The sequence below is a fragment of the Cydia amplana genome, chromosome 2, assembly GCF_948474715.1.
Source record: "Cydia amplana chromosome 2, ilCydAmpl1.1, whole genome shotgun sequence".
Taxonomy (NCBI): Eukaryota; Metazoa; Arthropoda; class Insecta; order Lepidoptera; family Tortricidae; genus Cydia; species Cydia amplana.
In genome coordinates this window covers 3660395-3673316 of record NC_086070.1, presented here as the reverse complement: position 1 = coordinate 3673316, position 12922 = coordinate 3660395, and the positions used below count along the sequence as shown (strand labels likewise).

At 40.6% G+C, this 12922-nt stretch overlaps 2 protein-coding genes across 2 annotated transcripts; one reads left to right on the top strand and one right to left on the bottom strand.

Moving 5' to 3' along the window:
• Positions 1-3810: 3810 nt before the first annotated feature.
• LOC134656001 (uncharacterized) lies at positions 3811-5235 on the bottom strand. The gene has a single exon (XM_063511521.1). The coding sequence runs from the start codon at positions 5233-5235 to the stop codon at positions 3811-3813; it is 1425 nt and encodes a 474-aa protein (XP_063367591.1).
• An 88-nt stretch (positions 5236-5323) lies between these two features.
• On the top strand, positions 5324-11456 carry LOC134655990 (FLYWCH-type zinc finger-containing protein 1-like). Its single transcript, XM_063511510.1, has 4 exons — positions 5324-5333; positions 5676-5876; positions 9913-10014; positions 11251-11456. The coding sequence occupies exons 1-4, from the start codon at positions 5324-5326 to the stop codon at positions 11454-11456; spliced, it is 519 nt and encodes a 172-aa protein (XP_063367580.1).
• Positions 11457-12922: the final 1466 nt, after the last annotated feature.

Here is a 12922-nt window from a genome sequence, read left to right as displayed (position 1 = left end):
AGACAAAACAAAATAGTCGCCAGCTCATGGCATAAGGTTTACTTTACAACCTGTTTGGTTTATAAGTTCCAACACTTAGGAACACCATTGTACCAGGTACATTTTTCAAATTCCAATACAAAAATAATTTATATGAATATTGGTAACATATATTATTTTTCAGTCCGTTTCGTCAGATCTAAGCATGGCAAGCCTCTCCTCGTATACAACGGATTCACCTTCTACCAAAAATCGTGTCAGAACAACAAAATCCGCTGGATGTGTTCCAACCAGCAGAGTACCAGGTGCCACGGCGTAGTGTACACGATGGGCGATGGTGAAAACCAGGAGATACTGGTGGTTAAGGGCTTTCATAATCATGACGCACCCAATGTATGTGCATACAGAAGGTTATAAGGACCGGGTCGTATCTCGTCGCGTAATAATTGATTGTCCTAATTCCTAATGTAATGTTACGCATAAAACTCTTTTCGCATAATTTCAGCTTTTCTCCAGCTGAAACAGAAAGTATTTTCGAAAATATTTTGCCTATGTTGTTTAGAACAGGGTAGGTTAGGTTAGGTTTATTTTATAATTTTTCAGAAATGTTAATAGTTTCAGCACAATAACAATTATGCGAAATTAGGTTTATGCGTAACATTACATTAAGACAATCAATTATTATGCGACCCAGTATGGACCCGTTTTGGACATAATATGTAGCTTGACATTTTAGGTGCAATAAATGGTCAAAACCGTTTAGTACATGAATGAAGAGAGAATTCAGATGAAGAGAAAGTGCAAAATAATTCACGGGGTATTACCGTTTGCTTGTAAACCCGTCGCCGTTAATAATAAATAAATAAATAAAATAAAATAAAATAAAATGCATTTAATTCAGACAAACATGGTCCATATTTTGTTAGTACATCTTAATCTAAATTTAATACTTATAGCTAAGGTTAACTTAAAATAAACTTAAATAACTATCTTAGGTACTAAAGATAAATGCAGAGAGGACCAGTGCCTTATCAGGCCACTGTCCCACCTGCCAGCCACGACGGCCAGGAGACTGTGGCGGCTGTCGCGCACCCTGCGGAGCGTCGCGGCGCAGCGCTTGCGCAGTGTCGCGTGGAAACCGTCCACATGAGCATCAGCGAACATGCCGGACGCACTGCAGTACCGAGGCAGCCGCAACAGTACCCTGAACGCGTCATTATATTGTACGCGCATCGCGTTAAAAGCCCTTTGCGTGTATCGAGTCCACAGGCTGCAGGTGTACAGCGATGTACAGAACGCTCGAAATAATGTTATTTTTACTTGCGCTGTACACCGGCTGAACCTGCGAGCTATCATATTGGCCCTCACGGCCAAGGCCCTCCGCTCCCTCTCGATATCAGCGTCATCGCAGAAATCGTCGGTTACCAAGTGCCCAAGGTATTTAAAAGAGGTAACCCTTTTCAGTTGCATGCCATTCAAACAAATGTGTGGGATGTGTGATGGGCACTTGCTTCCCGCTTTGAAGACCATATACTCGCTCTTGCTTACATTATATTTAAGGTTATGCGCTAGGGCATATGACTCACACCTCTCAATAAGCAATCTCAGACCACCGACCGACGGGCTCAACAGTACCATGTCATCGGCATAGCTTATGTTATTGAAGCATACCCTATCTATATGACAGCCCACACGTGTACTGCTGAGCTCGCCGATCAAGGCATCGATATACAAATTGAAAAGTTTAGGTGAGGTCAGTCCCCCCTGCCGCACCCCGCACACCAGACCGTACTCGTCCGACAACACATTACCCCAGCGAACACAATTTCGTTGGCCAGCATACCAACACCTGAATATGCGTGTGAGCTCCTTAGGAAAATGCACTTCATCAAGCTTATTCCAAAGTAAATCATAGTTGACAAGATCGAAGGCTTTGGAAAGATCGAGAAAACACGCATAAACAGGTGTCCTTCTGCGTGTGTAGTACTCTACAGCTTGCTTTAGGCAAACGATGGCACTTTCGGTAGATAAACCGGCTCGAAAGCCGAACTGTGCATCATGTAATTTTATACATTTGTCCAATTGCAAATTGAGCAAGCCGTCGAGCACCCTAGCCACAATTGTTGCTAGAGATATAGGCCTGTAGTTAGCTCTGTTGGATATGTCACCCGTTTTATTTTTGACAATGGGCACAACAATGGTTTTGGTCAAATCAGATGGTAGGTACGAGTGACATATACAAAGGTCAAAAAACATTGCCAATACGCGGGGCAGGTGAGGACCAGCAAACAGCAGATGCTCGATACTTAAATGATCGTGACCGGGCGACTTTCCTCTCTTCATATCCTTTATTATTTTTCTTACGTCATCTGCACTGAAATGGATCTGAAAGTCACTCCCCTCCGATACCCCAATATCGAGCAACTGCCGCCGCCCGTCAACGGGCGAGACAGCAGGTTTAACGTTGAAATGGTCCTTAAATACATTTGCAATCCCCTTGGGATCTGAAATTCCTTCCACGCTTACAGAAAGTCCAGGCCTAGTGTCCAACTTTTTCGTCATTTTCCAAAAATTTCGAAAATCATTTTTCGTGTGATGTGCGGCAAGTAGGTCCATTTTTATTTGCTCTTGATGTTGTTGGACCCATCTAAGTTTAGATTTAAACATTTTACGACTAAGAGTCATAGCATCAAAAACGGACCCACCATTAGGCTTACCACACGACACCCAGTCCTGGAATCTAGCCCTGGCCTCCCTGTGCGCATCGCTTACATGTTTGTTCCACCCTATGACAATCTTTTTTCGGCATCCGGAACCTCCCGTGGCAGCTTTGCTGTGCACAGAAGCTATACATAATGATGATATTAATTTTAAATAAATTTGATCAATTATCTTACAGTGGTCCGAGTTATTTAAACAGCAGCTGCCACAGCAGTCCCTTAAATCGGAAGGAAAATCAATCATTTTTAAAAGTTCACTGCATTTATTGTCATATTTTTCAATTTCATCAGAGGTTCTTTCCCCCCAAGTTACACATTTCCCATTAAATATTGCACAGTTATTACTTTTATACATCTTAGGCTTAACTAAATTAAAATTACATTTAATTACAAGAGGGTAATGATCAGAACAATAGACATCGTAATTAATAAAAACATCAACAATACCGTCCATCCCAGCTGACGTGGTTACGCAATGATCCAACCACCGCTTAGATCCGTGCATTTCACTTAGGTACGTGTGCGCGCTCGAGTCTATGCCCAGTTTAACGATATCAGCACAAATCCAGTCCCGTTCCGCACAAAAACTAAGTAGCTCGTCGCAAAATAGTTCGTATGGGTGCGCATTGAAGTCTCCTAATAAGTAAACTGTTTCCACGCAACTTTCCTTCACTATAGCGTCCATTGTACTGACACATTGTACGAAGTCCGGCAAGTTATCGATACCATTATTCGGCATGTACACGCTAAACACTATTATGTGTTTATCACCCAACGCTATATTGATCGCGCTAATCCTAACGTTATCGCACTGAATAACCGACGTAGACGGAAACATCTTCTTACGCCACAGAAGTGCAGTGCCACCGTACGGCCTGCCGCGCAACATTCCCGCTGTCGTGTCCACCGCTGAGGTCCCGGTGCAGGCAAACTCGTCACTTATGGTGTTTAAATATGCAAGGTCACTTGGTATAAGCCAGTGCTCTTGAATGGCTATTATATCCGCCGTATTGCACAATCTTCTAATATCGTCAATGGATCGTTTAATGCTACGACAATTAAATGAACAGAGTGTAACTTCACTTAATCCCATAATTTAAATTACGTTTGTTTACTTGAGATTCGTCTTAGCACTCGTAGCACCCGGCGTAGCACTCGTAGGACCTGGCGTAGCACTGGTACGAGTAGTATCGCTCGGCGCGGTGTCGCGGTCGCGGCCGGTATTTACAAGTACATGCTTAGATGTAATAAACCGGCGAAATATTATGCCGCTCGGCCACAATGACTCATCTAAAAACATGCTCACTTTTTCTTGACATACGTAGAACTTATAGGCGTTATAGTTAGTGTTTTTGTTTTTCATCACTATTTGTTCTAGCGTCACTACGTCACTAGTTTTCTCACGTATGTAGTTTATTATGTCCGCTTTTGACGTGTCCTTGTGTACGTTTGTAATCATTATAGGTATCTTCGGATCGGCAGCTTTGAAGTTGGTCTTGATATCGGCCTTGCCCATCATGCCTACACGACGATTCTTCGGTGCAGGTTTTGACCTCTTCACTACTTTCTTCCATTCTCCCTCCTTCGCTATATCAGCAAAGCTCATAACAGGGTCCAAAGTCACTGGATTTGGTAACTCCTGACTTTCTGTTACTAATGGTACACTAACCAACCGGTTTTTTGTCATCGTCTCAACTTGCTCACCGGTGCACGACACTTGTTTACTCGGCGACTGTTTAGTTGCAATGGCGGAGGACGGCGGGGGTGAAGAGCGCGGCGGTGATGGCTGCGGCGCAAGATTCAGCGCATGCGCGGATGTGTTTTCTTGATCAGCGCTGACGCTGTTCGTATGCTCGGCCCGCTCGGCCGGTTTTCGCTTCGACGAGTGGGATGGCGAGATACCGGTTCCAATCGGGCTCGACTGAGACAGGAGAGTCTTGTTATCTTCGTCGTCATATTCTATGCTGCGCGATGACATGTGTAAGCCCATTGGTCCGCTGTTTAAATATGCACCACGTCTAACGTTAACATTTAAATTTGAATGACTAACGTTTCTATAGAATAGATCACTTTCGTTGGGAATCCTACGGCACTCCATAGCAATCTTTTCCAGATTTTCAAACTGCTCCTGCGTGACATACCGCGCTTTTATGGCTTGCAGTTCATTTTTAAGCACTACCATATCTTTAAGAAGCGAAGTTAGGTCCACAGAGTCAAAGTCTATCGGCGGTAGCTTGTGTAAGTCCCTGGCCACAAAAACTGGAAACTTGTCAGGATCTGTCTCTCGCGCCAGGTCGATAATATCGTCAATATCACGGCGTTGGTGCCCCTCTCTTCTTCGGTTTATCTTCCTTTTTCGTACCGGGACGGATAAAAACAGCAAATCCTTAGCTGTCCTTATGTCTTGAGCCGTAAAGAAGGCCAAACAAATTCTGCTCATGCTCTCATCGTCCATAAGATGTAACTTATTTATCACAAACGCCAACAGTTCGTTCACCACAATATTACAATTGTTGCACTTTAACGTATGCGCCATGGTGCGCTAGCTATTCGCGACGCGACCGGTAGTTACGAATGCGCGCGCGCAACTGATATCGGCCAATATAATTATACAATTTTGAATAATGGAAAAAGGTCCCACATACAAAATTAACTGCAAAAATGACTCTGTAACCATAGGAGGGTACCTATGTTAAATGATAATATATAATTATATATCCAATTTGTATCAATTGTTTTTTTTTGTTGCGTGGTAATGGTAAGTTAAGGTGCAGTGGGGCAATTTGGATCGCGGAGAAATTTCAACTAATCGAAATTTCCATGTTCTACATTAATAACTAAAGTGTCATATATATCTTTTTCGCTATCTGGTTCTCGCACTCGAGTTACATAGGTTTCAATCAGTTTTTTTGCAACAATACCTATTGTTAACCTCTACATTTCTTTTTTATTAAGAGATTCTTTTTTTAATTTCAGCTGTCTTCACTACATCGCGGCGAGGCAAGCGTCTGCTAACATACAACGGCTACACTTACTACGCCAAGGCCGCATTATCCACATACAACCACCAGGTGCGGTGGTGCTGCTCGACGCACGGATCCATCGGGTGTAGGGCTACTCTTTACACTTTGCATAATACAGTGATACATGAGAAACGTGGACATAATCATCCACCGCGTAAGTAATGAGCTATAGATGATGCGAGTGTATGCTTACGACCTCAATACACGCTTCTCAAATCAGTCGAAGATCGACGTTACGCTGTACGCTCCGCCGTACGCGTCGCTTGACGCTCGCCTTTGGGGGCCTACGGCGAAAATCGCGGGGGGGTGGGGGGGGGGGGGGGGGAAATTGCGGGGATCTTTCTCTTTTACTCTCATTAAAACGTAATTAGAGTGACAGAGATAAATGCCCGCAATTGACGAACTTCTATTTTCGCGGTTGTAGCCCAGAACCTGTACACAAGGCCCTCAGCACATGGTGCGTATGCGTAAGTGTATCGTAAAAACGTCGAGTACGAGACGCGTAGAAGTTCCGCGCACGGAGCGTCGCGTTAAACGCTTTGTTTCATCCGCCAGTATTACGCTACGACTGACGTAGTGACGACAAAAATCTCATACGCTACGCTACGACGACGCTTTGTGTGCGGACTTGTTTGAACTTGTTCGTTCTCGTAACGCGCTACGCGCGCATTACTATACGCTTAAGGGTGGAATCACATCTGTCAGCATCGAGCCGCATTTTATATATGAGAAATCGCTCGTTAGTATGAATATGCATACGCATCGGAAAGCTGAAAGCATGCGTACGCATCTTCATACTAACGAGCAATTTCTCATATATAAAATGCAGCTCGATGCTGACAGATGTGACCCTAATGCGTCTCTTACGTTAAGTGTGCTGAGGGCCTAAGTGAAAAAATAGGGTAGCGACTATTAACAACTTGTTAAGTATTCTTTAACAATCAATTATTATGTTTGAATGTAATGTAAGAAATGAAAATTCCATTATAACATAAATATATAAACAGAATATTAATTAAATTAATCACTATCCCCCTTATTCATAAACGTTTGCTAAAGATGACAAGCCGATAATAATCGTTTGTCCCTTTCCGACGTATTAGTATCATGGAAAGGGACAAACGATTATTATCGGCTTGCTAACTTTAGTAACCGTTTATGAATAAGGGGGTATAAGTTTATGCACAAATAAAATGTCAAGTAGATATAGTAATAATCAAAATATTTACGTATGAATTGAAGCTATTACTTAATAATTTACCTATTTTATTTATAAGGATATTTATGTAGGTACCTACTACCTATATAATTATTATGTTTAATTATTTAGTAATAGCAGACTCGTATAAGTTTCCCGTTGTCATATACAAGTAACCATTTTTTAATTGATTAAACTGACCAACTGACCAATCAAGAAGTTTATTTTTGGTTCCTACTTCCTTTCTCACAAGGCTGCCTTTCCACCGCTATTGGTCGATTCCCGGTGCATCCAAATTGCCCGTTAAAATACATTGTTCAATCTTATACGGCATAATCGAGGCGAATATATATTTGAACAGAAATATAACTTTTGTAATGCAAATAAGGAATAACGTGCTACTCGTAGTTAGTCAATTACACGCTATTCTTTCGCAGATTAGCAACCAATATTTTTATTTTTGCCTCTCTTCATCATTGCTAATCAAAACTGTGTTCCAGCGATATTCACCTTATCCCGAAAGGGCCGACGCATTATCAAATACCAAGGGTACTCATTCTACCAAACGAAAAAATCGAATTTTAAGACGCGGTGGCAATGCTCCACGCATTTCCCCCGAGGTTGCCGCGCTGTCATCTACACGACCGAAGATGAAATATTGACAATAAGGAATGATCATAATCACCCGCCGCGACAAGATAATGTTTGAAATCTTAATTTTTGCGATGTGTACAATATACTTATAGTAAGAATAAGTAGTTAAGAAGGAGCATAACCATCATATCATCCGTATCGAGATACATAATATTTACCGATCTGTAAAGAAACGACGCGTGGCACAAGGAACAGGCCTGTTCTTATTTCTATCGCACGTGTATCGTCATCCCGATCGTACAGTCATTGGCCGCTGTCATCATGAACGGGACAGCAATATAATGACGTGCGAGCGATAGAAATAAGAATATCTACGAAATTTCTCTTGCTAACAGTCCTTTCTCCAGCTGACAAGTGAACGGAAAGCATTAGAAAATGAAATATAGATTTTTCGAAACATTGTGAAGTTTTTTAATGCATGCAAAATTTTGTCTATCTATATTTCGGATCCAATTAAAGTGTTTTTTATAAATTATTTCGTTCCGTACAGTTAAACCGTCCAATTTCGAAGAAAGGGCGATAGATCGTCTCCAATCACAAGTGTACCAAATGAATAATGGATTGGTTTCACTGTATCTCTTTAAAAAGTGAATTGAATTTTTGGTAGAGACAATAATAACATCCGCATAGTTACGTTATTCGTTTGTAACTAATTACAAAACATTACGCGTTATGATGTGTCTTTAAAAAAGAAAATCACTGACTGCGAGAAGGTATTTACACATTATCCTTTTTAAAAATGGACTCAAAATTTCTTTAATGATATTTTTTATTCGCATAGCGTAAAATTAGTATAGAATTGTATGAAATTAAAAACAGATGTCCGTTTAATTCGCTTTAAACAGCAACACTGCTAACTATACATCGGTGGACCTTATTACAAAAAGCATAATGTCCACCGATGTACAGTTAACAGTGTGGGCGATGGTACTCGCAAAATTCATTTATTCATTATTATAAAACCTAATGCTTGCAGGTTTAGGTGTAGCTGAGTTTGTGACCTCGTCTCGCGGTAACCTCGTTCTAAAGCTGAACGGCTACACGTTCTACTCAGATCGCAGAAAAGCCCGCGGACCGAAACGCCGATGGCGCTGCTCGACTCACTGCAAACATGGCTGCCGGGCCGGCGTCGCGACCATCAACGACTGCATCGTGGCCATAATGGGAGAACATAATCATATATCAAATACGAGAAGAAATGAACCCTAACCACAAAATAATTAATAGTACTAGGTATAGAAGATTCACTCTCTAACAAAACGCGTTTATTACGACAGATATAACCGCTAGCGCAAGCGCGAGCAAGCGTCCGTTCCGTAGCGGTGCACGGAAACTACTATGGCTAGACACCAAAATTGGTGTGGGCCGCATATACTTGTTGGTACTTGTAGCGACTGCGAGGCGACGGGATCGCAGAGTGAGACGCGCCTGCCCTAGCTTAGCCCTTCACCTGCAGGCGTTATCGTAGTACCTCAGTCATCATTAGTCTACCAGTCTATTACGGACTTGTATAGTCAACATTCCACTGCAAGCAATAGCCACTGCTGCTAGCAATGTCTGCGACAACGTTGTTCATGATTATGTAAGCCAATATGGGAGCGACAAACAGGATCCTCGCAGGCGTAATGTGCCCGTGGCGAACAGATGTGGCGCTGATGATTCTTGGTTTACCTCTAGTCACAACCGTGATAAACATGGCTGCCGCTGTACGAATAATCATGATCATTTTGCGTCGTCAACTTCATCCATCGCATTATATGCCAATAGGAGGATTTCTAACGAAATTGATAAGAGTAAAGTCACTCTTGCGTACGGGTAAATATAGTGACAATTGTCAATTTGGGGACGGATCCATATGATGGTCGAAAAATATAGTAAAAGGTCACATGTAAAATACATAATCTAAGTAATTATGAATACTCTTACCATTATTATTATTACAATAGAATATAACACGTTCCATTATTGTGTAAGTATGTTTAATTATCTTATTACGACGATGTTCCTACATTGACAGTTTTGGGTTACATATAGGTAACTATGTATATGAATTTTTAATATAATTTTCAGTTACATAAATCTGGACTGTATTTTTTAATGACTAATATTTTATAATGATTACCAAAACAAATTAAATTCGTCGTTCTTTGGGTTTTCGTACTTAGTAAGTTTTATTATGTTTATTTATTTTTCCGTTAAGTATTAATGATTAAAAAATAAAACTTTACAAACATTTTTTCTTGAGTATTGGGCTCCTGCGTCATTCAAACCTAAAACAGTGACTATTGAAATATCTAAAGTCTCGACTACTCTCGCTTAACAAGCTGTGTATTTCCAGATGAAGCGGAATTCGTGACCTCGCGTCAAGGCAACCGTGTTCTCAGGCTCAACGGATACAGCTTTTACTCAGATGGCACGAAAATTCATAACACACACACCCGTTGGCGCTGTTCTAGAAAAAGTAGACGTGGCTGCCGAGTTGTTGTCACGACCGTGGACGATCGCATCGTGTTCATATCGGGCGAACATAACCATGCCCCCGGAACCTAAGTCCAAAAAGAAGTAACTTGAAAATTAAAGATGAAACATTTTCGTGCCTTAATATCTTATATAATTTTTTTTTTACTAATATAAAATTAATTGACATCAACGTAACTATGTTAAAATGCACGCCTTATGTTATAAACTATCAAATTTCCCTTGTGTTTAGATTTAGTTTACCTAATTGTAATTTTCGTTTAGTTATTAATTTAAGTTTAGTTGTAACATATACAGTGTGGAAAGATAAGTCGGGCCCTGAAGAGAAACTACCTTAAATCCTTAAGCTGGCTCATTTTACTTGATGGAGACATTCCTTTATTTTTAAAAAGAAACAAAACTGCATTCAAAGTATTTTTCTTTTTTTCTTAAATTTGGCTTGTCAAAAAAAATCTTGAGAACTAAATATTAGATTTTATGGATATTTTGTACGACAGACGAGTTTAAGACCTAATGTTTCTTGGAGAAATGTTATCATTAACATTAACTGTATCGACTAGTAGAATAAATTTGTGAGTTTTTATTTTTTGGAATTTTTAGTCGGTTCGAGTCCCGGGCGAAGTAAGCGAGTTTTAGAAAATCTTTGAATGCAGTTTTGTTTCTTTTTAAAAATAAAGGAATGTCTCCTTTAAGTAAAATGAGCCAGCTTTAGGATTTAAGTTAGTTTCCCTCCAGGGCCCGACTTATCTTTCCACACTGTATATTCTTCGTACGGAAGGTACCATGTACCTACTACGACCAAAATGTACCTTTATGTACTGATGAACATGATAACAATGGATTAAATGAATATGGTTTCGGAGTTAAGGATTCTCTGTGACCATTACCTTGCCCCTACATTTTACTAAGTACATAAGTACTTACCTACGTGTATAGTTACTAATACTAGAAAATTGGGAGAAAATAGACAATAAGATTAAAAGATTACGATAAGTTTGTAATTGATTTTGGGTTCTGCAGTATTTTGACTTTCGAACTGGTTAAACCTTTAACCAACTTAACGACTATTGTAGTAGCTGACTTGCCGCGGCGTGGAATTTTTGCGGCGGCTGATGATCTTATTGACTCTGATTAGCGTTGTCCGTGCAAAATAAACTCTCCGCGATGTTTAGAAAAATAATAAAAATTACCATTTTAGGTCCCGTATTTCAAACAACATCGCGCGGCGGCCGAATGATCGTCATGGGCGGCTACAAATTCTTCAGACAAGTGACTTACGGCCCGAAGACCCGCTGGTTCTGCTCCGGCCAAGGTCGCGGATGCAAGGCGGTTATCTTCACCGTTGATGACGAAATCATCGACAGCAAAAATGAGCATAACCATTATCCGCCCACTAAGATTTAATGTGTGTCATTCTCTTGCACTCCTCCGGCTCATCCCATTCACATTCAAATGTATAAACATGGGCATCTCATTCATAGGCGATGCCCACTCAAATTATTTTTCTGTATACGTCTCCTATCACTGTTTGTGTTCTTGGTTTAATAAAATTATAAATTGAACTTTGTTACCTTTAAACTATTGACGCTAAACCCAAAAATGTTGAAACTAGATGTGTGTTTATTGAATGGAATGTTACTGAAGACATTGTTAATCATGACTATCATGAGCCAGTAAATTAAAATAAACCTTATAAATAAGTTGTCGTATCTCAGTGAATTGTCTGGATTATTGTCCTCCTGTAAAATGTTTAAATACATTTAATTGGTTACCTTGCGCGGTGATGTGGTCGTAAAGGTGATCGTTGTGATGTCAACCGCAACTGCATTACTGTTGTGGCATCTTTGTCGCCGCGACATCGTCATATAACGCCGTCATAATGGCGGCAGTAATAGGGCGGTAACAGTAATGCAACTACAGTTGACATCCGAACATCACCTTTACTTTCGGCTTTCGGCTTATGAGCCGACTTTCGCAACTTAACTTCTATATATAAGAAATAGGTAATATTAACTAGAAAAGTAGCTAATATTACCTAATTATTACCTACACTATCTAATTTACTTTGGTTATGTATAAAATGATTATGACATATCTTTTTATCACTTTAGGTCCCGTGTTTCAAACAACATCTCGCGGCTCTCGTGTCATTATTATGCACGGCTACAAATTCTTCCGGCAAAGGACCACGGGCTTGAAGACTCGCTGGTTCTGCTCTGGCCAGCGTGGCGGCTGCAAGGCAGTCATCTTCACAATTGAGGATGAGATCATCGACTATAAATATATTAACGAGCATAACCACAATCCACCGATCAGGATATAAAGAAGCATTCCATGGGTTGTCCTGTACAAACACATTTTTATTTCGTGTGGGTATCATAATTATTATGTTTAAGTGCTTTAAGGCGATGATTATTTAGCAAGTTTTTGACCCTGAGTCAGAAAATTGTACTTTATACCTGTACGTATATAAGCAAATTTTCTGAAAATTTAGATTTATACAAATTCGAGCTATGCTCCAAAGCAGATCCTCTTTTATGTGATTTGTTAGAGGTTCATTGTAACTCTCTCACGGAAAAAACACCACTGTGGTGTAGTGCTAAGTACTTTGGTACCTATATTAAAATTACATATGGAAATCTGAATGCGTGTTTTTTTAAGCAACAAACACAACGAACGCTTAGTAGGTAGGGGAGGCATGGGACCGTTGGGCAGGACCAGGAGGCACGGGCACCCCCTTGTAATAAGTCCTGATTTATAAGGGGGTGCCCGAGCCTCCCGACTGCCCAAAGGTTCCCTACCCCCCCTAGATGTGTATTGGCAATTCATTCGGATATTTTCGGGAATATATTGCGGCTAGATTTTAGCTC